The sequence below is a fragment of the Pelodiscus sinensis genome, chromosome 4 (assembly GCF_049634645.1).
Source record: "Pelodiscus sinensis isolate JC-2024 chromosome 4, ASM4963464v1, whole genome shotgun sequence".
Lineage (NCBI taxonomy): Eukaryota > Metazoa > Chordata > Testudines > Trionychidae > Pelodiscus > Pelodiscus sinensis.
The window spans coordinates 84,379,561-84,404,577 of NC_134714.1; the positions used below are offsets into that span (position 1 = coordinate 84,379,561).

At 51.3% G+C, this 25,017-nt stretch overlaps 2 protein-coding genes across 7 annotated transcripts in view; one reads left to right on the plus strand and one right to left on the minus strand.

The window, feature by feature from the left end:
* The window catches only part of ARHGAP1 (Rho GTPase activating protein 1), a 38,195-nt gene extending 20,202 nt beyond the window's left edge, over nucleotides 1–17,993 (minus strand). Inside the window, exons 1-4 of one of the 4 annotated variants that reach the window (XM_075927610.1) lie at nucleotides 17,820–17,859; nucleotides 14,774–14,925; nucleotides 7,429–7,611; nucleotides 7,020–7,112 (exon numbers count right to left, since the gene is read on the minus strand). In XM_075927610.1, coding sequence (XP_075783725.1) covers nucleotides 7,020–7,112; nucleotides 7,429–7,561 — 226 coding nt within the window. In that variant the 5' untranslated portion in view covers nucleotides 7,562–7,611; nucleotides 14,774–14,925; nucleotides 17,820–17,859. Of the gene's footprint in view, nucleotides 1–7,019; nucleotides 7,113–7,428; nucleotides 7,612–14,773; nucleotides 14,926–17,762; nucleotides 17,786–17,819 lie in introns of those variants that run through there. The other 3 variants (XM_075927612.1, XM_075927609.1, XM_075927611.1) reach the window with 3 other exon arrangements.
* ZNF408 (zinc finger protein 408) lies at nucleotides 17,991–23,443 on the plus strand. Of its 3 annotated transcripts, XM_075927603.1 has the most exons (5): nucleotides 17,993–18,167; nucleotides 18,267–18,469; nucleotides 19,121–19,182; nucleotides 20,097–20,419; nucleotides 21,390–23,443. In XM_075927603.1, exons 1-5 carry the CDS (start codon nucleotides 18,149–18,151, stop codon nucleotides 23,363–23,365), a joined length of 2,583 nt encoding a protein of 860 aa, XP_075783718.1. In that variant the 5' UTR covers nucleotides 17,993–18,148; the 3' UTR covers nucleotides 23,366–23,443. The 3 variants fall into 3 exon arrangements, with proteins under 3 accessions (XP_075783717.1, XP_075783718.1, XP_075783719.1); XM_075927602.1 differs by having other exon boundaries at nucleotides 17,991–18,469; XM_075927604.1 differs by lacking the exon at nucleotides 18,267–18,469 and having other exon boundaries at nucleotides 18,031–18,167.
* The last annotated feature ends 1,574 nt before the right edge of the window (nucleotides 23,444–25,017 follow it).

Sequence of the window (25,017 nt, forward strand, 5' to 3'; positions counted from 1 at the left end):
AGGCTCCACCACAGATACTCAACTAGGGGCTGGCAAGAGCACAGCTACCTTTGAAAGCCTCCCCATCCTCTCAATTTCACATGCCGCAGTCACAGGTCAGATTTTGTGGCAAGAGCTGAGCCTTTCTTTGGGACATCCTAAATATCAGTTCTGCAGAGGCAGCTCATCACTTTGCACCACGTCAATGTCCCAAATGAATGCTACAAAGCCAACAAGTGCTGAGGGGGAAGGGATTCCTGTCCAAACAACAACAATGAAAACACACTGCACTAGGCAAAGAACCATTGCTATCACTGAGGGAAGGCAGGGCAGAAACCCTGCTGAGCACAGCTATCTCCAGCACAACCCATTGCGACACACAGCTCCAATGAAAGCTCTGCAGTCACTGCCTTTGCTCTAGTACCCCCTTGAAATGGCAGAGGTATGTTCATCGGTCAGACAGAGACAAATCTCAGTCCTGAATCTGTCATCTAAAATACAACATAGTAAGGTAGAGCAACACCCAGTACTCTGCCTTTTTCCCTGCCTGCAGCCGGACTGGTATTCCTCTCCCCTTGCAGCAATGGAAACTCTCCACTGCTCCACAGGCTATGCTGTACACCCGTGGTCCCCAACACGGTGCCCAACACAAAGATCATAGGCCATGCGCCCGCCAGGTGCTCGGGGCTGGGCTGGCTTGGCACCGGGCGCATGGCAGGGGGAGCGCCGGCCCCGGGCGCGTGGCGGGGGGAGCGCCGGCCCCAGGCGCGCGGCGCGTGGCGGGGGGAGCGCCGGCCCCGGGCATGCAGCTATGGGGGGGGGGAGGCCGCCCCCGGGCATGCGGCTATGGGGGGGGGGGGGGCGCAAGTGTCCCCGCCCCCTGGCACCCGGCGGGCGAACGGCCACGCCCCCTGGCGCCCGACAACCTCGAAAGGTTGGGGACCACTGCTGTACACCAACACAAAGCCCGTTCTGCCAGTGCAACCCACTAAGCTACCAATCAGTGCTTGAACTCTACTGCTTCTCACCAATAACAAACAACAGACCCAACCCTCAAATTTCTGGGGTTGGAAAGGGACAGTTGGGCAGGGGCTACACTGCTGAAGGGAAGGAAGACAACAGCTACCCACCCTCTCCAGGCCTTTGCCAGCACCTTCCATCATACACAGAAGCAGATTATTCGCAGGAGCTCACATACTAGTGCCAGGCAAGGCCAATTATTTGAGGGAAAGCAGAGATTATTGTGCACCTTGCAGCTGCAGGTTTGACAGACTGGCACTAAAGGGGGAAAGGCAGCTCCCTTATCTCCTTCACCATTACCTGGGCTCTGAAATGCAGACCCACAGGAAGGGTTGCCAGATGTCCAGTATTGTACCAGACAGTCCGGTATTTGCACGCTCTGTCCGGTAAAAAAAAACAGAAAATATCGGACATGTGCAATGTCTGGTATTTTCTGATTTTTCCGGCTGCGCACCGCACGGAAGCTTGGTGTGGGCGGGGGAGCGGCTGGGAGTCCCAGCTGGGAGGTGGGGCTGCGATTGCTGCCGGGAGCCCTCAGTCAGTTGAGTGTGAGGAGGAGGAGAAGCCTCCGCCTCGCTCCTGCGTCACCGGGAGCCTGCACGGGACAGGCAGCAAGTGCCCAGGTCAGTCCCGCTCCCCGCCGTCCAATTTGCTCACCTCCCCCCTTCCCCGCCGGCTGGTTCTCCTCCACTTCCCCTCCTGATCTTCCCCGGCCAGGCCCCCTACACCCTCCCAGCTGTGCTTCCCGCCGGCCCATTCCTCTTCCTGATCTCCCCTGGCCAGCACCGCTGCACCCCCCCCCCGCCAACTCTGCTTCCTGCCCCACCTTTCTCCCGGTCACCCTCACGGCCCCCGATTCCCCCAGCTGTGCATTCCACCCCCCTTACTCCGAGCCAGCCCCGCCCCTTCCCCTCCCCCCGATATCCTGCGGCCAGCCCTGTTCTGCCTGACCCCCCCCCCATGACCAACCCTGCTCCCCATTGCCCCCCCATCTCCCCTGGCCAGCCCCGTTGCCCTCTCCCCCCCCCATGAAGCATGTCTGGTTTGTTTTTGTTTTAATCAACTACTTGGCAGTGATCCAGGTTCTTGGAGTGTTTTGCTCCACAACTTTGGTCCCCCCCCCCCCCCCCTTTTTTTCCTTCAACAAATTTTTTTCCCGGTGGTTTTTTGTGTGTGTGTGTGGGGTGGGGGGGCGAAAGGTTTCAGTATTTTTGTTTCAGCCATCTGGCAACTCTACCCACAGGAGGATAAGTGGGAATTCACTGCCTTATCGCAGCTCTAAGATTCTTATCTTTCCCTAAATTCCAGTGGAATTTGCGTTTTCTGCTCTCAGCTCCTTGTGGACCCTAACCATTAGCCACTTTTGCTGTGATTCACTCTAGTCTGTGATTTGGGGCCAAGATTACACTTGTTCCACTGTTTGGCTTTGCTGCTGAGGTGTTACAAATGGATACTGAGTTTTTTAGAAGTTACGCACAAAATACAGATATCTGGAGAAGAGGTCCAGGGGGTGAGCCTGAGACTGGAGTGGTACCAACAATGCTCTCAGAGCATGGGCTAACAGGCCCTCCTCTAAATGCTGCACGTCGTGGTTTGTCCCAGATTTTACATTGCAGAAGTGGTTACTGAGGTGCCGAGCAGCCTTTGCATGAGTTTCTGCAAAAGTGGTTAAGCAGTTTAACGACAGGTTTGGCCTCCATAGTCTGGACTTCTGTAGTCTGGCAATATGTGGTCCAGCATTCTGGGCTGGAGCACCGCTGGTGAAAAGCCAGGCCCCGGTTCTCAGCAACACTTACCCTGCCCTCCCAGAGCTTTCAGACAGCCACAAATAGCTCATCGGCAGAGCTCACTGCAGGGAGGGAGGTGGAAGAGCAAAGAATTACATTTCCCATGATGCATCACAGCCAGAAACTCCTCAAACAAACACCCTTGCTCAATCTAGAAAGGTGAAAGGGTGCATCCTAAGAGTCATGCATTTTCCAGAGTCTGGCTCATGGAGGAGAACAGAAGCATACTGTCCCCCAAGTACAACTCCCATGGGACTACTTGAAACCACTGTTGATCAAAATATTTTGGTTCTTGATATTTCATGAAAAAGCCAAAATTTCCAAGTGGAGCAGAAGAATACAACCACGAAAAGACTATTTTCCCTCCAATTCTACTCCACATTTCTTAAGAGTTCAAATCCTTCCTCTTAGACCCCAGACTGCTTGGGAGACCAGAGGACAACCTGGATCACAAATGAATACCAGCAAGATAATGTTTCTCCCAATTATTGTGCAGCCATAATTGGTTTTGTAATATTAAGCTGTGTTGCACAAAGACTGCGCATTCTTCTGTTGAGCTGCTCTAATCTCACACAACAGCACTGGATGCAACAAGCTCAACCTGAGGATGTGAACTAGCCTCCTGCTTCTATTTCCTTGAAAATGTCTCAAAATAGTGCCCCAGCATGGACTATTCCAGTACTCGTTCAGGAAAAGATGGACAGAATTAGCCACATGCCCTCTGCCCTGATGTGCAGGAGGATAGGACATAGGTGGCTGAACAGAGCTATTGGAGGATTTACTGAAGCAGCAGGATGGCAAAACCTCTCTCTCTAGCCATTTGGTAATGATCACAAAAGGAATGAGACAGGGGCTGGTTCTCTCAGGCTGGCCATGGGAAGCTGTCCCAGTACAGATGAAGCTTAAGTGCATATCAGAAGCATGTCTGATGAGCCCAAAGCACCTCAGTGTTAGTTCTTCAGGTTCAGGTTGCCAAAGGCTATTTTCTAATCAGTTTCTTCCTAGTTTGAAAGAGGCTCCCTTAGTGCTTCTTTCCAGCACTGATGCAGCTTGTTCTCCATCTTTAATGTGCACCCCCCTCCCAGCACCAGTTTAATCCAGGAGGGTCTGAACATGTCCCACTGCAGTCCTGGGAATGTGACCCAGTGATTCCAAGGTCTGCGCTGTGGTTTGACATTTTGAGTATTGTTTCAGTTACTTTATTAATAATTGACTAAGAGGCTGAATAAGAGCCCTGTCACGGAGCCCAGAGTGTGACTCAGGCAGCCCCTTAGAGCAACAGGGCCCGCTGCCAGGCGCTGAACATGTCAGCGCTTCTGGAGTACATCTCCATTAACTTGCTAACTGGAGCTGCACTGCCAATTCGCCTCTGCTAGAATAGCTGGTCATCAACTCTGGAAAAAAACCAGATTACTGATGAAGGGTCCCAGACTGACATCTCTGAACTGATCTAGAGCCTCCATTTTCAGAACAAGTTTACCCTGGGCAGCAGTAGGGTGTGAGTTTTTCCCCACCAGCAGCTGCCAATGTGCTTCAGTCCAGCCCAAAAAAGACCATTCCCCTTTTAGAAGTCACAAGGCAATTCCATTTCCATGCTACACTCAGTCCTGAGCCTCTCTTCTGAAATTGCCATTACCAAGCTAATTTGTGCCAGCTATGCTGGTGGGTGTAGTGATGTTTGTCTGGACTGAGGTCATCTCCCCTTGCACCGAGTACTAGCCTGTCCTCCACTCATAAAATGGTTCTGCAACTACTGTGGTCTCCCTCCTGGTCTCTATAAACACAGGGAGTCCAAACAGCGTCACACTAGACATCGTGGGACTTCAGCAACCAGCTCTGAATCTACTCAGCATAGTTCCAGGACATCAGCTGCTGGAATTCAAAACTGAATGGCAGGCACTGAGCATGCCCAGGGCACATGGTGGTGGATGGGAGAGTGGCAACCAAAGGACTATTTGCAATGGGGAAGAAATGACCAGCCTGGAATAATGCAAGTCAATGCCCTCCAAGTTGTACTGGAGATGATCACAGAACACAAGAACTGTACAAATACAGTAGGCCATCAGCCCAGCTAGTCTGCTAATCCAACTCCAACAGTAGCCAATGGTACAAGCTTCAGAGGAAAGCTTCCAAAGCACACAAAGATCATAGGTACAGGCACTTAAAAATAAAAAAGGAGAGATCATTATCCCAGTGGCACAAACCTACCCCATAGTGGGGGAGGAGAGTCCTTCCACAGCCCAGACACACATTCCAATTGGTCACTGTGTCCATGAGAATCTCCTGAAATCCCACCTACCATTTCAGTTAGGAAATTTTCACCTTGTAGCCTACACTGTTATGTAACATTCTTGTACCCTGCCTTTGAGCTGGCTGGATTTCAGTGATACCTATTCATGCAGCTCATAAAAGTTAACACTGGGATTCACTGGGATAAAAGCTCTACAGAAACATCGGAGAGTATATCAAGCACATAACACATGATAGAGAATATCCTTGGTTTGGGCCCATTTTTGGTTCTGATCTAACCACTCAGTTAGCACTGTTGGCTTTGTCTGAGGTAAGAGAATCATTTAACTCTTCAATTCCTGGTGTTTAGAAATGCCTGTCCACTCTGCCTTAGCAAATATCTGCAACAGAAAATGTCTGAGCTTCTGTCACTGAAGCACTGAATGACACAAACCTGCACTCCTCCAACCCAATCACAGCATTATAGAGAACATGGCGGTGATTTGGGATAGCCATAGTCCTGGAAACTTTAGACCCTGGAAGCAGGATCAGGAATCTAGCAAATCAGTACACCATGGACACGATTTTAAGACTATTTCTACATTACAAAAAAATACTTGCAGCTGACCCATGCCAATTAACTTGGGCTTGTGGAGCTTAGACTGCAGGGCTATAGAAATGTAATGTAGATGTTTGGACTCGGGTTGAAGTGTGGGCTCTGGGACCCTCCTCCCTTGCAGGGTCTCAGAGACCAGGCTGCAGACTAAGCCTAACATCAACTGTATAATTTTATAACTCTGCAGTCTGAGCCACTGAAAACTGACCCAGGCCAGCTGTGGTGTGAGACACTTTGGCCAGTGACTGAATTATTCCACTCTTAACCTGACTAGCCAAGGCTCCGAAGACATAAAGTAGCCTGGAAAAAAGCCATAGCCATCGTTTTAGAACAACAGTGAGAATTTCCAAAAAGCTGGAGTGGCCTCGCTGGAGAGAAGAAAAGAGTCAGACTCCGTACACGTGTCCCAAACAAACCAGAGAAGTGGATAATAATATTTTTTCCTGTGGGGGTCAGGATCAGGTTTCACTGCGCGGAGGAACTGGGAGCAGAAGCTGGCCACCCTTGGGAGGGAGAGGGGGTACTGGGAGCAGGAAGCAGAAACCGCCCCCACCCCCTTGCATGCAGCTGTTGGCTCCTGCTGCCAGCCCCCTGGCATGGAAAGGCTAGCAGTGGCAGCCGGGAGCCTTGCACATGGGGGGTTGGCAGCGGAGGCAGCCCTTGCACGCACAGCTGCTAGTTCCTTGCTGTCAGACCTCCTGCACAAGAGTGCCAGGAGCAGGATCCTGCTTAATCAGTTAACCAGTTAAACCTAAAGTTTCACCAGTTAACTGATTAACTGGGATTTGCAAAGGGTGTTTGCAGTGCTCCAAGAGTTAATATTTGTGCTGCAGCCTAATTATCACTTAAGTATCAACAAAGTTGACACTCTTTCTCATCTGTTCCCTGTAGCAGCCTGGGCTGCCCACACAATCCAGTTAGATGAAAGGGTGCAGCACAAGAACAAAGCCACAAGCTTTGACTGTGCAAACTATATAGTCCCACACCAGTTAATATGCCAATTGCTCTGACAACTTAGATGTTAACGACTTCCCTGAAGAACCAGGGGGAGGTGGCAATTCTGGTGTGATCAGTTAGGAGGTGCTGCAGCATGCCTTGGGATATGGTGGGGCTCCACTGAACGCACATCAGCAGGGGTGAGCGTCCTTAACTTTGGAGACAGTGAGACCTGGGAATGGATCTGAGTCAGACTGAGAACAATGGAAAATAAGAACTGCCACAGACATTCCAAAGATTTGAGGCTCCCATCTCCCAAGATGTCAGCTGTCCCTGTTGTCTGCTACAAGTGGATGGTGCAGGGCAGGCCCCTTTCCACTCCAAGTTACAAAGCCACATTTGATCCTACTGCTGAGGCAACACTGGAAGGAGTGGGAAGAGTTGGTTGTTACCTGCTACCTCCACAATCTGGTGCCGCGCAATATCATAGTATGGATCATCCCAGCGGAGGTGAGTGATGGCTTCAGGGGAGTGATTGGTATCCTCTGCACAAAAAAACAACAACAAAAAAACCAGTAAACCAGCAATTAGCACAAAAACAGAAACAGACTTTGAACAACATGGGGAGGGGCCTGGGAACAAAGGGATGAGGGCAGAAGGGTCCGTGACATGCAGAGAAGTTAATGCATTACCATGGTCTTCCTGAACAACTGTTTTAAAATCATCTAGATTTGGACACAGGAGAAGTGAGTTTTGTCAAGTCTTAGCTTTGTCCATGGAAGGAAACTGCATGTCCCAAGCCCCATAGCTCAAAACCAGCTCTGCATCCAAATATCCACTGGCCCCAGCAGGGATGCTCACCTGACTTGGGAAAAACAGGCACTTCATCTGCTGGCCAGTTCTTCTCATCTAAGGAGGCCAGTTTGAGCTGGTTTAGGGACTGATTGGTGTCCTCCAGAGTCAGGTCATCCTGCAACTCTGAAAGTGGGTCCATGGCGATGTCCCCCAAACTCAGTTACTTGCCCAAGGAGTCTAGAAGGAAAACTATAGAGAGTCCTAAGTCAGACACACAGAGATCACACAGCTCCTCTCACAGGATCATGGAAGATTAGGGTTGGAAGAGGCTTCAGGAGGTCATTTAGCCCAATCACCTCCTCCCCCCACCCCACTCAAAGCAGGACCAATCTAAACTAAATCATCCCAGCCAGGGCTTTGTCAAGCCTGGCCTTTAAAACCTCTAAGAATAGAGATTTCACCACCTCACTAGGTAACCCACTCCAGTGCTCCACCACCCTCCTAGTGGAGTAGCTTTTCCTAGTATCCAACCTAGACCTTCCCCACTGTAACTTGAGACCACTGCTCCTTGTTTGGTCATTTGCCACCACTGAGAATAATCTTGCTCCATCCTCTTTGGAACCCCCTTCAGGTAATTGAAAGCTGCTATCAAATCCCCCCACACCCTAACTCTTCTCTTCTGCAGTTTAAATAAGCAGTTTCCTCAGCCTCTTCTCATATGTCATGTATTCCAGTCTCCTAATATTTTGTTGCCGTCTTCTGAACTCTCTGCAGTTTGACCACAACCTCTGCCCAGCGGGAGACCCAAAACTGGATACAATACTACAGCTCTGGCTGAATTGAAAGAAATAATCAATTCCTTTGATCTGCTAGCAGTGCTCCTACTAATGCAGCCCAATATGCCATTAGCTATCTTGGCAACAAAGTCACACTGTTGACTCCTATCCAGCTTCTTGTCTGCAATAATCCCCAGGTCCTTTTCTGCAGAATTCCTGCTTTGACTTTCAGTCCCCAGTCTGCAGCAGTGCATGGGATTCTTCCATCCTAAGTGCAGGACTCTGCACATCCTTCTGATGTTGCACGTCATCAGATTTCTTTTGGCCCAATCCTCCAATTTGTCCATATCATGCTGGACCCTATCCCTATCCTCCAGCATATCTACCTCTCCCCACAGCTTAGTGTCATCTGTGAACTTGCTGAGATTACAATTCATCCCATAAAACAAATAATTAATGAAGATGTTGAACATCTGGCCCCAAGACTGACCCCTTGGGGCACTCCACTTGATACTGGCTGCCAACTAGACATCAAGCCGTTGATCATAACATGCTGAGATGACGATCTAGCAGATTTCTATCCACCTTATAGTCCATTCACTCAAGTCATACTACTTTAACTTGCTGGCAATAATATTGTGAGAGACCATGCCAAAAGCTTAACTAAAGGTTGAACTTCTCTAGTCTGGCTCACTCAGGATCTCACTAGTGCCAAACAAGACAATTTGCCAAACCACAGAAGTCAATATAGTCTAGCAGCCTTACCAACAGTTCCACTGCTTACTGGGCTCTTAGAAGACATTACGGGGTAAAACAGAGCTAAATAAGAGCACAGAACACTGAGAGGTAGGACCAGTGGCTGTAAACAAACTTTACAGGACTGAGGAAACTTGGCCACATCCATGATAAGTGGACATCTGGCTAACGAAAATCATGCCGGACCACACATGTTGCCAGAACAGAGAGTGTCGGGCTAGAGAGGTTCAACCTGTATATCACATCTACCTCTTCCACCATATTCACAGAGCCTGTTATCTCATCACAGAAGGCATGACTTGCCCTTGATTAATCCATTTTGACTATTCCTGATCACCTTCCTCTTCTCTAAGTGTTTAAAAATGGATTCCTTGAGGACTTGCTCCATGATTTTTTCAGGGACTGTGGTCAGAGTCTGCAGTTCCCCAGATTCTCCTTCTTCCCTTTTTTCAAGATTGGAAAAAGGCAAATATAATGCCAATCATCAGGGACCTCCCCAGATTGCCATGAATTTTCAAAGATAATGGCCATTATCTCTGCAGTCACATCAAACAACTCTCAGATGCATTTGATCCAGCCCCACGGACTTGTGCATGTCCAGCTTTTCTATATAATCCTTAACCTGTTCTTTCATTACTGAGGGCTGCTCACATCCTCCCCATACTGTGCTGTCCTAGGGCAACAGTCTGTGAAGACTGAGGCAAAATAAGCATTGAATATTTCTGCTCTTTCCACATCATTTCTCACTAGACTGCCTCCCCCATTAGTGAGGGCCTTACACTTTCCATGACCTTTTTCTTGTTCCTGATTCGAGCAATAAGACTGCTCTCTAGTTTTCTGTCCAAGGCTATGGCTAGGCTGAGTCACTATTTTGCGATACCAGAAGTATTCTGAAATAGCAATGCCACTTCTTTAAAAGCACCTGCTATTTCCCAAAACAGGGGGCACACTATTCTGGCATTCATGTAACCCTCATTCCATGAGGGTTAAGGGATTTGTCAGAACAGTGCCTTATTTTGAAATGTAGTGCTGTCTACACAGCGCCAAATTTCAAGATAAGCTCTTTTAACCTAGACTCGGAATAAGTTACACAATTTGTGTAGTGCAAATTGAGTAGTTTATTCTGACAGAAGGGTGCTGTCTAGAGCACCAAGTGTCCACTTTTGGAAGGTTCCTTTATGTATCTAAGCTCACCAAAGATTTCTCTGTCAAGCTAAGCTGGTCACCTGCCATATTTGCTATACTCTCACATTGGGATGATCTGTTTCTGCACCCTCAATAAGACTTCTTTAAAACACAGCCAGCATAGGCTGTCAGAGTAAATCAAGAGGATCACCCCTTCTCTGCCCCACTGAACTCAGCCTCTGACTCCTTATCCCTTCTCCTGACTTCCCCTTCTTCTCGCACTCTTACTGTACCCTATCCAGAAACCTCTCCCCCAAAGCCCACCCAGAGACCCCATCTACTTGTAACCATGGGCATCTTAAACCAGGGGTGTCAACAACTAGCTGACTAAACAATTAACCAATGAGCCTAAGCTTACTGGTCAATTTAGTTGACTAGTTGCATTCTCCCCCTACCCCTCATCCCTTGCTGCCTCTGCCTGTGGTGTGCCCCGGCTTGCCGTGGATAGAGGTTAGCTATTACAGCAACCCCTGTCCATAGGGAGTCTGAGCTCCCCACGGTCAGAGGTTGCTTCACGATTGCCTCCTCTACCCCCAGCAGCCTCTGTCCGCAGGGAGCTTGGACTCCCCACAAACAGCGGCTGCTGCCACCCTGGGCTGCTGCCTCTGTATCAGAGGCAGCAGTGAAAGGCAGCAGACAGTCAGTCCACAAGGGGAGCTGGTTTTAAAATTAGCTCCCCTTAAGGACCAGCTCCTGCCTGGCACCCCACGCTGCTGCCTCTGATACAGAAGCAGCATTATGGGGTGGCAGGGGAATCCCTGGGAATGGGGCTGGAGTGCACTGGCTGCCAGCCACAACCCCGGGGACTATCGAATAGTCAACTAACCGCTCAGAATTCATGTGATTACTTGACTATTCGATTACTTGCTATTCAACATCCCTACCTTAAACAGCAGACCCTTCACTTTTACCTCCCACTGGGAGGGGAAAAGAGCCCTAGCTAACCCTTCCATTGAGTTTCTGCCCTGAGTCCAGCTGCAGCCTGACTGTTCTCCCCACAGAGTACTCAAATTGGGAGAGACACTGAGATACCAGGGACGGTGACAGGCTATACCAGTTCCTGCCTGACACACTGACTGTATCAGCCATTATTGCTGCACAACACACTCCTCCCCGCCCCAGTGGTGCTGGCACTGGGCCCAGTTGCTTGCACAGCAGGGCCCTGCTCTGGAAGCTTTCCCAGATTTTGTTTCCCCCAGCTCCCATCCTGGATGGTGACAGAGCTCTTAACAGCTATTGTACTGGCACACATGAGTGCTCCAGTGCATTAGAAATAAAATCCTATTGGATGTAGCTTAAAGAGTCCCTAGCAAAATTTCACTGACTGGACTAAAATGCAGTGTGAATGCCAACCTCCTATCACCACAACCATTCTCCATTTAGCATCACACAGCAAAACCCTCCTCTCCCATTTCAACACATAGGGCAAGTGGCTAGGATACGCCCCATGTTATTTCCATAACACAAACACCAGATATGGGCAGTACTGCACAGGCTGTGCTATGATACTGAGGAGCCTAGGGAGTTTGGAGATTCCAGAGCACAAGAATCAATTGCTGCTGCTGAAAGTTTGTCCCTCAATCTCACCTGGAGTAGAATGTCTTCAGGAGGCTCCCATTTTTTAGGGAGTAATCTAAGAAACAGCCAATATTGAGTTTAATGGTGATGCTCTGGTTAAATGCATGAGGCTGATCGACGAAACCGAGGTAACAGACCCTGCTCTCAGGAACTAATGTTAACAGCACCATGAAGATGGGAACTTGGAGGCTAAAAGGCTGCACACCCCAAGGCAGATATAATCAAACAAGGTCGATGATGACACCACTGCATAAGGCACAGGTGGGGCTGGCTGCAGCAGGTTTCTAATGTTGCAGCCAATGAGACACCTGCCATTCACAGGGATAGACAAATTCTAAAGCAGGGGTGGGCAATCATTTTTTGCTGGGGGGCACTTCAAATTTTTTTGAAGTTTTCTGGGACGCACAGGAAGGGGCAGGGCATCAAGCAGAAGGGACAGGGCCAAATTATTTCCAGGTACCCAACCCACAATGACTGATCTGGGGGTAAGGGAGTGCCTTTGCCCCCACCCCAAGTTCCCCCAAGGTACCCATGCTTCTGGTGTGGGAGGAAACTTCCATCGCTCCCCTGCCCCTAGGCCAATTAGGGTCTGGGGGCAGGTGAATACGCCGCTCCCCCCACGAGCAGTGTTTCATAGCGCCACATGCTCCTGGCAGGCCGGGAGGAGGCTTTGCGCGCTCCCCTGCCCCCAGGCCCTAATTGGCCTAGGGGAAGGGGAGCGATGGAAGTCTCCTCCCACACCAGGAGCATGGGTACCGGATCTACCTGCTTGGTGGGCCGGATCTGGTCCATGGAGACCCTTTTGCCCACCCCTGCTCTAGAGCCTACATATGCCTGAGTTCTCCCCAAAACCTTTTCTGGGGATGGCTTGGAGAGGAACTGAGGCATGTGTAAGCTCTAGAACAGTGGTCCCCAACGTGGTGCCCGCGGGTGCCATGGTGCCTGCCTGGGCATTTATGTGCGCCTGCCGAAACATCTGGGCTGGCCCCGCCCCCATCGTGTGGCACATGCGTGGCCCCTGCCCTGGGCGCGCGGCACATGCGCGGTGCCAGCCCTGGGCTCAGGGCGCATGGGTGGCCCCCACCTCTGGGCGCGGCAGCCACAAAAGGTTGGGGATCACTGCTCTAGAAGGAAGGGTTCTGGGATGGGACAGGGTCTTGTTTATGTTTGAGTGCCCAGAAGAGGACTGCAGCAGCTGGGAACTAAGCAGCAGCAGAACACATGACCTCGCCTGAAAACTAACAAAGGATAATATGGTTATAAATCCAATGTAACTTTTTCCTGGAGTGCAGGGAGGTGGAGTAGCTTGGTGTTTTGAATTCCCAGTTCCTACAGCTGCTTGTGAATTCCAAGGGTGCAAGAAGCCTAAGAATAGTTACCAGGAACATCAAAGACATTGTGGAGTGTGAACAGGGTGAGAATCTAATGACAGTCTTACTCACATGCTTGGGGCTAAATCCATTGCCAAGTTTGGGGTGGGGATTTTGCCAGGGCATTAGTTAGAACCTTGAGTTAGTCCCTCCCTCTGCTAGAGGATGATGGGGGCTCTGATTATTCCTTATCTCTTTCTCAGCAACTCAGAATTAATCTTTAATTCATCCTTGGCTCCCCAATGTCTGGGAGCTGTTACAAGTCAAGTCAGATTCCCATAACCAGAGCAACACAGACATATATGGGCAGAGGATCTTCAAGGCAAATCAGAAACTATGCAGGGCCTGATAGATCTGTAGTCAACTAGAGAGCCAAGCAAAACTGCTTCCTGCACCCCTCCTGAGAGCTGGACAAGCTGCCAAACCTTCCCTTGAATCTCAGTAGGGACATGGAGCAGGACACTGCTTCTCTGGACCATGAGCCAATGCTGGAACTATGCAGCAGCAGTAGCCAAGTGACAACCATTCCTCACAGCTAGCAACAAGATTCAGTTTCTATGGCAACTGCAGCCAACATTTGCAGTGATTCAGTCTGATTAAAGTATCTCCAGTCCTAGTATAATTTCTCTGATAATCCAGCAGACACTCAGATGTGAAGTCTGATAACTCTGGGAGGTTGCATGCAAACTGTCCTCAGCTGGTCCCATCTTAGATTGCAGACCAGGGCCGGGCAAGATGAGGCCCAGGGGCTGGATTCAGCCCACCTAATGTTTTGATCTCACCCATAGACTGCATTTGGCTGCTTTCTATTTTTATCCTGCTGCCTGTACCACCGAATTTCCAGATTAGGCAGCAGAATCCTGAGGAGCTACCCCAGCAGGGGCTGAAGCCAGGAGCCTTTTAAATTGCTGCTATTTAAAGGGTTTGAAGCTCCCAGCCCCGCTGCTACTGTAGTGCCTGGGAGCCACCCAGGGTTGCTGCAGCTATTTAAAGGGCTCCTAGTTGCGGCACTATCCTGGTGGGGGTTGGAGCTGTGAGCCCTTTAAATAACCGCAGCAACCCTGGGTAGCTAACTCCCAGGCAACGCAGTAGCAGCTGGGCCAAGATCCACGAGCCCTTTGCTATGTTTTTACTTCAATGCTTCCAGCCCCTGACAACTCGGGGGGGGGGGGGGGGGGGGACTAGTGTCTAGCCCCACCCCTTCTACCACCCTTTCTGGGGATGGAGCTGGCCCATGACCATGTACCAAAATTAATTAAGTGGCCCCTCTGCAAAAATTACTGCTCACCCCTGACCTAGAACCTTGCAAGATAGTGTCTCAACTCACAGCCATTCTGGTTCAGTCCTAACTGATACTACTACTTCAATCAGTGGAAAGCATTTCATAGGAGTTCTACACATCTGGCTCTCACTGCTACTCACCAGCAGCATCTTGCAAAGCAGCACCCTAAAATGGTTAAGGAATAAGTTCAAATTCTGCCATGCAGTGGTGGTACTAGTTCCAGGGGCAGCATGGAGCTGGGTTCCCTTGGTCTTTACCACAGGGAGAGCCACAATCAGGCGTGAGGAACAGCTTGTAGCACTGACCCACAGAGCCAAGTTATTGGTTTGAAGGCCAGCATCTAGTGAATTCCACATTAGCAGGTTCTTCTCACTGATGGGGTCTCCAATGCTGGCGCTACCTAATATAGAGCACAGCAATTTCTAGGCTCTTTATATTTCTGCAGTAAAAGAGAGTCACAGTACCCTGAATGACAGCTGATGTTCCCACCCAAGAAAAGCTGTCCCCAGCTTTCACTTCAGAATTTGCACGTCTCAGCCCCTTGCACAGGCAGGCTGCTTCCCTCTCCGGATATTCATGGGTTCAGGAGTGCAGGTAGGAGGAACGACAGAGAAACCTGTACCGTGGGGGTGCAAGGGATAGCAGATTGAGCTTGCATCATCTCTTAGTGAGTTAAACCCTCTTGCCCGCCTGTGAACTTCTGAGGCACTTTTCAGGATCCAATATCAAGATACCAGAGATGAGTGCAGTACCCCCGGGAAGACCTCCCTCTCTGTTTCTATGAAGCTTCTTCATATGTGGCCTCAAACTGACACTGACTCTTTTTCAGTACTATCGTATCATGAACTTGTCTTATTTAGTGCTTCCTGCATAAGGTTCTCAATTATTCTTGCTCTCCAAGCCTCTCTTTCCAACTGAGTCTAGGGTTGGGTCATTTTTCTTCCAGTTCTATTATTTATTTAGATGTAATATTCCACACTAAAGAATGCTCACTACATCACCATTTGCCCTGGACATATATTTAAACACATTGAAGAAGAAACACATCATCAATCAAAGCAGAAATCCCCATTCCTGAATATCACATTAATCAGCAACTGCCAGACCCAATATGGATAAAAATTCTAGGGCCCTTTTGAGTTATTTCTCTGTCCTTGCTAGTATCTGCAACCCTTTGCTGCACACACAGTTTTTGGGTTTTTGGGGGTTTTTTTGCCTTACAAATTAGAAAAAGTTCCTAAACTTTTACTGTGGGCTCAATGTTACTAATTTTTATGCAAATATACATAGATTTTCTTGTATAGCTTATTCAGTGTCAACACCACCCTCACAGCCCATTCAACACACCAGGATTTGTAACTCACCACAGCACTAGCCCAGCCTCTCAAAGAGCCTGGAAAAATACACACACCTTGAAACCAATCAACTCAGGTGCTGCAAAAATGAGTCCCAAAGTCCATGATGCCCCAGTGACAAAAAAAATCCCACCTAACCCTCACCCTGAAGTCTAGTAACTATTAACTCAAATGTCTCAGCTGACTGCATTTTCAGAGGTATCAATCACCCTGTGAGAGAGATGCCAAGAGCCAAATCTTCTTCCAGGTTTTTAATTACCCCATTAACTCGATATGGATATACTGCTGCTTGCTGCACCATGTTGGTCCTCCAGTGCTGTAGTAAAAGCCAAATCCAATGGAATTCCTTATCCTATCTCAAATGCTGAAACACTGAGCTGAGTTTCAGCACAAGTTGCACAGGCTGCTTGTCTGTTGTCCACCCACAGTATAAGGATTTTTTCTGAACTTCTGAGGAACTGAAATCATGTGATAGTCCTAAAAGGTAATATATCATTCTTGCCAGCCACAAACCAGTTCCTTGTGGCCTATCCCCACTGAGTCCCCTTGTACCTTAGCCTCCTCTGTAAACCTGGACATTAGTCAGTCTTGGGGCTTGGGTGAGTTCTATAGACCTGTGGTGCCTGGGCACCAGGAACATTCCTAGACATGGGCCTGGCTTCACCAAAGTTCAGGGCTGGGTCTCTACCCCCAATTATATATGTGCCCCCCAACCTTCCCACCACCACCTCCCCAGAGAACCTCCCTCCCTCCACCAGAGTGCAGTGGGGCTAGAGCAGCTTCTGTCTGCTTGTACCATGCAGCTTCCAGCACATCCCTATGGCCTGGAGCATATGTGTCTGCGCGCTGCCCCCACCTCAAGCACCTCTGTGGTTAATGAGAGCATTAGGGGCGATGCCTGTGGGCAGCAGCATGCAGAGACCCCCAACTCCACTTCACTAAGGTGTCGTTGCCACTCCCAGGTAAGCGCTGCACTCCCTCTCACATCTCACCCCCTTCCACCCAAACTCCCTTCTGCATCCTACTCCCTGAGACCTCCTCCAGTCCCCAAACTCTCTCCCACAGCCTGCATCCCCACCACCTGCCTCAACCCACAGCCTACACCCCAACCCCTCCCACACCCACATTCCCACCCAGATCCAGAACCCTTGTACCCTCTGGCACCCAAACTTCCTCCCAGACCCTGCACCCTTCTTATACCCACTCCCACCCCAGTCCAAAGCCTGCACTCTGTACCCAAATTCCATCCTGGAGCTTCCACCCTTCCCCCACCCAAACTCCCTCCAGGAACCTTAGGCAGGTGTGTGTGTCGGGGGAGGGGGGGAAGGGTTGGACTTTGGGTGGACATCACCAAAATTTTTGCAAATCTGTCACCTCTGGCCTTGGGGCTCTGAGCAGGGTAAATGCCAGTTGCCTTATCAGAAACACTTCTGCTCCCATTCCACACTTTCCCAATACAAACCCATAGACCTAGCTTCTAACTCTTCTCTTCCTTACCCATTTGCAGCTTTTCTCAAGTGGGAGGGGTGTTCCAGGGTGGCTACAGGAAGCCAGAAAAGCACCATGTCTGTTGTCCCTTGAACTACTCAGAAAACGCAATTTCTGGTCTCCTCCATCCACAAAGAGGTACCCAGTGAACATTTTGAGAACACCCCATCAAGGGCTCCCAAGGCTGGCTCCACTTGGGGCTGACCCCTCACTGACAAACCTGCCTCATCTCCAGCCCTTAAAAATAAAGCAGCATCGTTCTGAAACTAGAAAGACAAACCGGGGGGAGTCTCTATGGGCAGCAACTTTTCCCCCGGTAACTTCCTTATTTTTAAAAGAAACCGAAAAGGTCGAAGGTCTCGCTCGCGCCCGGAAGGGTCCCGCCAAGCCCCGCGCGGCCCAGTTCTCCCGCAGCCCAAAGGGCTAAAACCAACCGGGGCCCCTAAGTCACCCCCCCCCCCCCCCCGCCCCCCGCGCCGGCTGCTTTCCGGGCTCGGCTCCCCGCGCGGGCCCAGGGCCGCGATCCCCCGACCCCGCGGGGAGGGGCCCAGCCGGGGGAGCACCCGGGCGGCCAATGGCTCGCTCCGCACCCGGACCCCGCGACACCGACCCTGCCCCGGCTCCTCCCGCGACACCGACACGGGGACCGCCGCCCCCGCCCCCTCACCAGCCAGCCGCTCCCGGAGGCTCCCGCCTGTCAAACCTGCTCACAAACATCCGCCTCCGAACCGGAAAAGGATGCCCCTCTCCATGGAAACGCAGGCCCGCCCCCATTCTCCACTTCCGGTCTCCAACCGCTTCTGGGTCCCTCGCGAAAGGCGTCCGGGCGCGGTCGCCGGCTCCGTGGCTGGTTCCGTCCCGGACGGGGCAGCCGGGAGCGGGGAACGGTGCGGGCGGGGCTCGGCCCGGGGCCCCTGTTCTCGGTGCCTCCCGCTCGTGAGCAGAACGGGGCCGGCGCGCGCCTCTCCGGTGAGGCGGCGGGAGCCGGAGCCCGGCATGGAGCGGGGCCGCCTGGGTGAGTGGCCGGGGCGGCGGGGCCCGAGTGCGAGCTCCCGGCGGGACCCGCCCCGCCTGCCGGCCCGTGTGACGCCGCCGCCCCCTTGTCTCCTCGCAGGCCGCGAGCAGCGCCCGCCCGTGCAGCCTGGCGCGCCCTGCGCAGCCCTGCGGAGCCTCCCTCCGGGGCTGGCCCTGGGGCCCTCCCGCGCTCAGGAACCGGGCACGGGCGTCTGGTGCGTGGGGAGAGCCCTGTCCCCGGGAGCGCTCCTCGGGCCCCGGGCGGAGCAGCTGGACTGTGCGGCCGAGACGGCGCCCTCGGAGGTACGGTACGGCCGGGCTGACAGGCAAACCCCGCAGCAGCTCCAGCTGGCTGACAAGCCAGTGGTGGGGGTGGGCAGGGCTTCCCGTCCACCCCCCCATAGGGGTGTATACCCCCGAATTTCCACAACACCCCCCAGTTTTGTGAACTATGGTTCCATACAGACCCCCTGCACCCTCACGGTGTTGCCCCTCATCGGCCCTGACACCCCCCTTGTAAATTCGAACCCCCCCCCATTTCAATTCCTGGAGAGGCTACTGCGTCCCCCACAGAAGCGCGTCATGAAAGAAGTGGGGCAGGGGGAGAGATGAAGATCCCAGCCCAGGCATTCAGTCTGGCACTGCCATGCTAAGGGAGCCAGGTGTCCAGCTATGATCCCCATCTGCTAGAGCCCTTTGTTCTTTACTGGCTGGTGCCTGGCTCCCATGTGCAGCCTTTGCCTCAGTATTTCCAACGTAGAAGGGAAAGTATGCAAGCACCCATCACTAGGTGTCAGGCCTCGTCCTTATTGTCTGCCAGTCACTATTATTTCTGAGTGCCTGAGTTGCTGTGTAGAGAATGGGCGCAGGAAGTACGAGGAACATCAGCCAGCTTCCAGTTAATGGGCAGCCACTGGGTTTGTAAGACTATTCTGAATTCATTTTGCATTTCAGGAAATTCAGTCTGGATGCTGCAGTGATGAATCCATTTGTGAGATGAGCTCTAGTTGGAGGAGGTTAGTAACTGTATATGAAAGAGCATAAGATTTCACCTTTGGGACTTCCTGATAAGAGTAAAGAGAGGATCTATAGCCATTATAACATTTTTGCGGGATGGGCAATCAGGCTTGATCAATACATGAATGGCAGACTACCAAGAAATAGCCCAGGTGCTTCAGAATATGGTGTTGGTAACTCATCCTGGGGCATTTTTCAGTTGTTTTTGTGCTCTACTTGAATCTTGTGTGGCTGGAAGGTGCTATCGTCTGTGTTCCATCCCACAGCTGGTAGCATTTCAGGGGTGGGAAATGCTCCTGGCTGTACAATTAGTATTCAAGCTTCTTCAGGATGAAAGACACCATGTAAATGTGAATAGGGATGTAAGTGGCTAATGCTTATTGGATAGTCAACACACTAGTTCACTGGGCATCCCTGCCCCCTTGTTGTCTCTATCAGAAAGAGGCAGCAAGTGGGGGAGGGAGGAGGGAATGCTTCAAAGCAGCAGCGCCATGTGGAGCCCAGGACCAGACCCCAGGCTCCACATGGTGCTGCCACTTTGAAACAATGTGTGCAGTCCAGGGCCAGCTGGGGTGTCCCCAGACTGCATGCAGCATTTCAAAGCAGCAGGTCCACATGGGCCCAGGATCAGCAGGGGACTCCCCCACTGACCCTGGGCTCCATGCAACACTGCTGCTTTGAAACTCCATGTGGAGCCTGATGCTGGGCTCCCCACAGCATTTCAAAGTGACAGCACTACATGGAGCCCAGGATCAGTTGGAGAGTCCCCAGCTGATCCTGGGCTCCATGGAGCGCTGCTGCTTTGAAATGCCGTGAGGAGCCTGACGCCTTCAGAGCCTAGCACTCCTATTGAAGGTAGTAGGATCTCCTCATGCCCCAAGTGGGTGCTGACCTTGTGCTTGGTGTCTTACAGCTTGGTGAAGCAAGGCCAGAGGGAGGAGGAGACAAATGTGGCTTTGGTATGGATCAGTGGAAGACTCCAAGTCCAAGTGCGGCGTCATATTGCAGCAGGCACTGAGTTGCTGTACTGGCCTACCGAGGCTCAAGCTGATCTTGTCCAGGTGGAGGGAAAAATGCTGCTGAGCACATTGGAGGGTATAGCTGTTCCTGTTGAGAAGAAGCCAAAGGGACAACTGGCAGTTGCAGTTGTGACGGAGATAGCAACAGCAGGAGCAGAGACTGTGGTGCAAAGGGAAGGAGCCTCCCCATGTGGAAATGCATCAGAACCCTTTGCAGGTACATTCCTTTCACAGGACATGCAGACCTCGTTCTCTTATGAAAAAGCCGTGACTACAGTGCTGTTAAGCAAAGATCACTACATGATTCTGGAGCCCCATAACTGGAGTGTTCTCTGAGGTTGGAGCACTGGTGCAGTTCCAGAATAAGGCAGGCTCCAGGGATTGCTAACCCTTGGGATAGTGAATTTGGAGTGCCCTATAAATTCAGTAAGAGATTCCCCCCTCTCCATTGTTGTAGGGACTTGGGCCCCTCCCCTTGGGAATGGGGAAGTAATACTGTCCTGCTTTCCCCACTCTCTCAGAAGAGGAGGGTGTAGTATGGTGAGGAGGACACCATCTAGCTGCTTTGTGTGCCAGGAAAGAGGAAGAATCTACTTGGGGTGTGGTATATTTATTGTGAGCATTCTGGAAGTGTAATAGGGAATTGCCTGTTTTGCTGCTGGTAAAATACCCAGGTGGGGGGTGGGCTGCTGTCTCCAAAGTAGCTATAACTACATACCATTCAGAAGTGATTCCTCATGGCTCTAATCACACCTGTGTGGAAGCATTCTCCTGCTCTGAATAACCCCCTGGCACTGATGTTGATCTAGAACTATCCATGTTTGAGGAGTCCGGAAGGCACACTAGTAGCTGGGGCTCAATGGCCAATACTCTGGCCCTGCAGGCTCCCTGGGCCCTGTGACTAACACCCTGACCCAACATCCCTTCAGGAAGTAGCAATGCAGAATGGAGAACGTTGCAGTGTCCTAGCCTTACCACCCATGACCTAGCTCACCAAAGTCCTGCCTGAATGTTGGGGTCGAAATTCCTCCCTTGTTTGGAGAGAGATATCTAGGCCAGATGCTTGATGTTCCTGGGTGAGGTGAAATTTCTGTCTAACTTCCCCCATTTTCTCTGTTCCAGACAACACAAGCCTGCTGTCTTCCAATAGCCAGTGTTGATTTTTCCCCTGTTGTGTGTCTGTGCAGGGGATCCGGATTACTCCAAGGTGATGGAGAATGAAACCAGAGCTGAAGCCAGGAAGCAGCCAGCCAAATGTTATCCTGCAGCCCATGGGAACAGCAGGAAGGAGGAGGAGGAGGAAAGCATGACTCCTAGACATGAGTCTGGGGAAGCCAAGGTTCAGAGGAAAGAGAAACAGCATTGTGAGAGTACCTCAGCAGCTAAGGCTAACAGCAGATGCAAAGAGGAGTCCATCAAAGGGATGGACCCCCAACCCAAGGCTGAGAGAGCAGATGAGAAACCAAAAGAGGCAGGTCATGGGAAGCTCCATCTGCCATTGTCTGCCTCAAATGGGGTTCGACTCAGCGCTCGCTTGGCTGGGAAGCCACGCAAAGTGCATGCAATGGCAAGCCAGTTCCAGAAGTGTCTGCAGGAGCACAATGCCAGGGTGTCTGGGCAGGAGGCCAAGAGGCCAAGCACTTTTGAGGGAGGTGGTGCAGAGACACACAAGAAAGTAGGGCATGTTTCTAAAGGCCATTCCAAATTGGAGCCCCTGGAGTACAAGAAGAATGTCCTGGTTGATGGTTCTGATGAACAGGACGATTACCCAGAGGTGGAAGTCAGTATTGAACTGGAGGAGGGACCCTCTGGGAGCCTGGGTGCATCTCAGCAAAAGTCCCTGCCATGCAGGGATGAGGCTGGTGAGCGAAGATATCGCTGTGGAGAATGCGGCAAGGCCTTCCTTCAGCTCTGCCATCTCAAAAAACACCGGTTCACCCACACTGGCTACAAGCCTTTCCTGTGCACTGAATGTGGCAAGAGCTACAGCTCTGAGGAGAGTTTCAAGGCCCATGTGCTCTTCCATCGGGGTGTGCGCCCCTTCCAGTGCAAGCAGTGCGACAAGGCCTATGGCACCAAGCGGGACCTGAGGGAGCACGAGGTGCTGCACACAGGCGAGCGGCCTTTTGCTTGTGAGGAATGCGGCAAGACATTCGCCCGCCGGCCTTCCCTCCGCATCCACAGGAAGATCCACCTCGTGAAGGAACTTAACCTAGCCAACCCTAAGGTATGCAAGTGTGCCATCTGTGAGCGCTACCTGGCAAATCCTGGATCCCTGCGTAACCACATGCGCCTCCACACGGGGGAGAAGCCCTACATTTGCCCCTACTGCGGCAAGGACTTCCGGCAGCAGGGCAACCTGCGGGGCCATCTGCGGCTCCATACTGGTGAGAAGCCCTACAAGTGTCGCTTCTGTGGGGACGCCTTCCCCCAGCTGCCAGAGCTGCGGCGGCATCTCATCTCTCACACTGGGGAGGCCCACCTGTGTACGGTATGTGGTAAGGCCCTAAAGGACCCGCACACGCTGCGGGCCCATGAGCGCCTCCATACCGGCGAGCGCCCTTTCAAGTGTGAGCAGTGCGGCAAGGCCTACACGCTGGCCACGAAGCTGCGCCGGCACCAGAAATCCCATTTGGAGGACATGCCCTACAAGTGTGATGTCTGTGGCATGGGCTACACCCTCCTGCAGAGCCTCAAGCGTCACAAAATCACACATAAGGGGGAGAGAGACTCCATTACGTTTGTGGAGGCTGCGGTCTTGCTAGGCATGGACACTCCAAAGGCTGCAAGAAAGAGGCTCAAGAGGAAGATCCCCCAGGAAGGGGGTACCGAGGAGCCTACAGTGCTTATGGTGCAGTCAGTAGCGATGCAGGCACCAATAAATGAGGCAGAACTTCTGATGACTACTAATGGGCATTACATTGCCACTTATCAGCCTTCAGGCAGCCCCCCTGAGCCAGGGGTGAGCAGGGTATTAGGCAGTGCGGCCCCTGCTGGGCACCTGGAAGTGAACAATGACATCATTGAGATCACTGTCTCTGAGCACGAACACAAATGCATTATCATGCAGGATGAGGGCTCCTCCAGTGACGTGGTCATCATACAGGAGGGTGTGGGATTTGGTGCTGTAGCGGAGGTGGTGGAGGTGGAGACAGGGACCTGACACTCAGCATCTTCCCAACCCCTGCCTGACCTGTTTGACTTCTCTATATGTACACAGGATATAAAATCTATTTTTTAACTTTTGTGTGTTTGTGTCTTTCTGTTCCTTTGGAGACCAGGGCCCCATGTAGCAGGACGAGGGCCAGCAGTGTTTCTCACCTTTTTCCTAGAGAGGTCAGGAAGGTGTGACATAAGGCCTAGTCTACACTAGGAAATTAGGTTGGTGTAATAGTGTGGCTCAGGAGTGTAGTCAGCCCTAGGCTGATGGGAGAATTTTCCTAATGACCTACTTACTATCTCTCAGGAGGTGGATTATCTTTATCAATAGGAGGACCCCTCCCATCAGCACAGTGGTGACTTCACTGAAGAACTACAGCTGCACCACTGCAGTGTTTTTAAATGTACACGAGCCCTAAATATTGCTCACCAAGTGCACCTCTCTGCTGGAAATGTGTGTGTAATGTGTGCTAGGCCTGCTGAAAGGAAAGCTCTGGCTGATGGTGTGAGACTCTTATTACAAAGAAAATCCCACTTGTAACTATTGCAAAAGATGGTGCTACTGGTGTCCTGTCCCCAGTCTTCTTAAGGATTAGATGAGCTTCATTGCTCCGCAGTGCTATGTGGCAAGAGTGAGGGCAAACAAGCAGCTACTGAATCAGTTTTTAACCTCCCTCCTCTCCTTGTTTTGGCTTTGTTCCACAGTTGCACTACTGTATTTCAGTTATTTCTTCCCCTTCCGTCCACTGATGGTGATCGTAGAACCAGGCACTACTGAACAGATGCTGAGCCGGGTACTGCAGGGTTTATAGATTTCTCTAGTTTTGAAGATTACAGTTAGAGCAAACAAAGCTCCATTCCATTCCTCGCTACAGGCCACGGCAGGACACTTCTCCATAGGGTCTGTGTGTTGTCTAGTGTTTTTATAGCCTTATCATTCAAGAGCATGCCGATAGCTGCTCCCTGGGCTTTCCTTCTTTACCTCTTGTCAGCTGGCTCTGCTTCAGCACTTCCTTTGCCTCCAGTAGTGAATGGATCAGCTCTGCATTGCAAATGTGACTGAACACTCTTCAGTTTCCATGGGCTGAGTCTATCTGTCTCAGTGAGGGTAATTTGAATGCACTGTGTAGTTCCTCTGTTCATTAAAAGGCTCCTGTCTCTGATGGGCTCCTTTTCTCTCTCCTGTGCAAAGGCTTTGGGTCTCTCTCCCAGTCACTCGTGGGAGAACCAAGCTCTTGGGGGTCTCGTATGGCCTTACTCCAAGATTCCCACCAGTGAGACAGCTACAAATGGGCTTTTCCTTTGGTTGATATGGCTTCATTTCAGCTGAGCCAAAGCCATGCCCATGAATCTAGTTTTGAAACTCCTGGCACCTGTGAACAAGGGGGTTGTACTTGCTTTTTCTAGTTGTCATGTAGCCCCAGCCTCAAATCCAGGGAGATGCTTCACTTGTGCCTCTGGAAGACAGAGTTGTGTATTGAACTTGGCTGTTACTGAGTTAAGGCCTGCATTCCTTTGCCCTCGGTACACCTCACAGCAAAGAGCTTCTGGAAGCCAGTAACCATTAGTTGATGTTATTAGATGTGATGGGCAGAGCTTTTTCTGTAAAAGCTTATTGGATGGCACTGGATCTCTGTTTATTCCCCTGGCTGCTGA

Bases quoted from the DNA above. Each gene is read 5' to 3' on its own strand.
- ZNF408 (XM_075927602.1), top strand. From the start codon at position 18,149: ATGGAGCGGGGCCGCCTGGGTGAGTGGCCGGGGCGGCGGGGCCCGAGT. The intron at 19,183-20,096 runs GTTAGTAACTGT...GGTGTCTTACAG, and splicing joins ATGAGCTCTAGTTGGAGGAG to CTTGGTGAAGCAAGGCCAGA. The intron at 20,420-21,389 runs GTACATTCCTTT...GTGTCTGTGCAG, and splicing joins TGCATCAGAACCCTTTGCAG to GGGATCCGGATTACTCCAAG.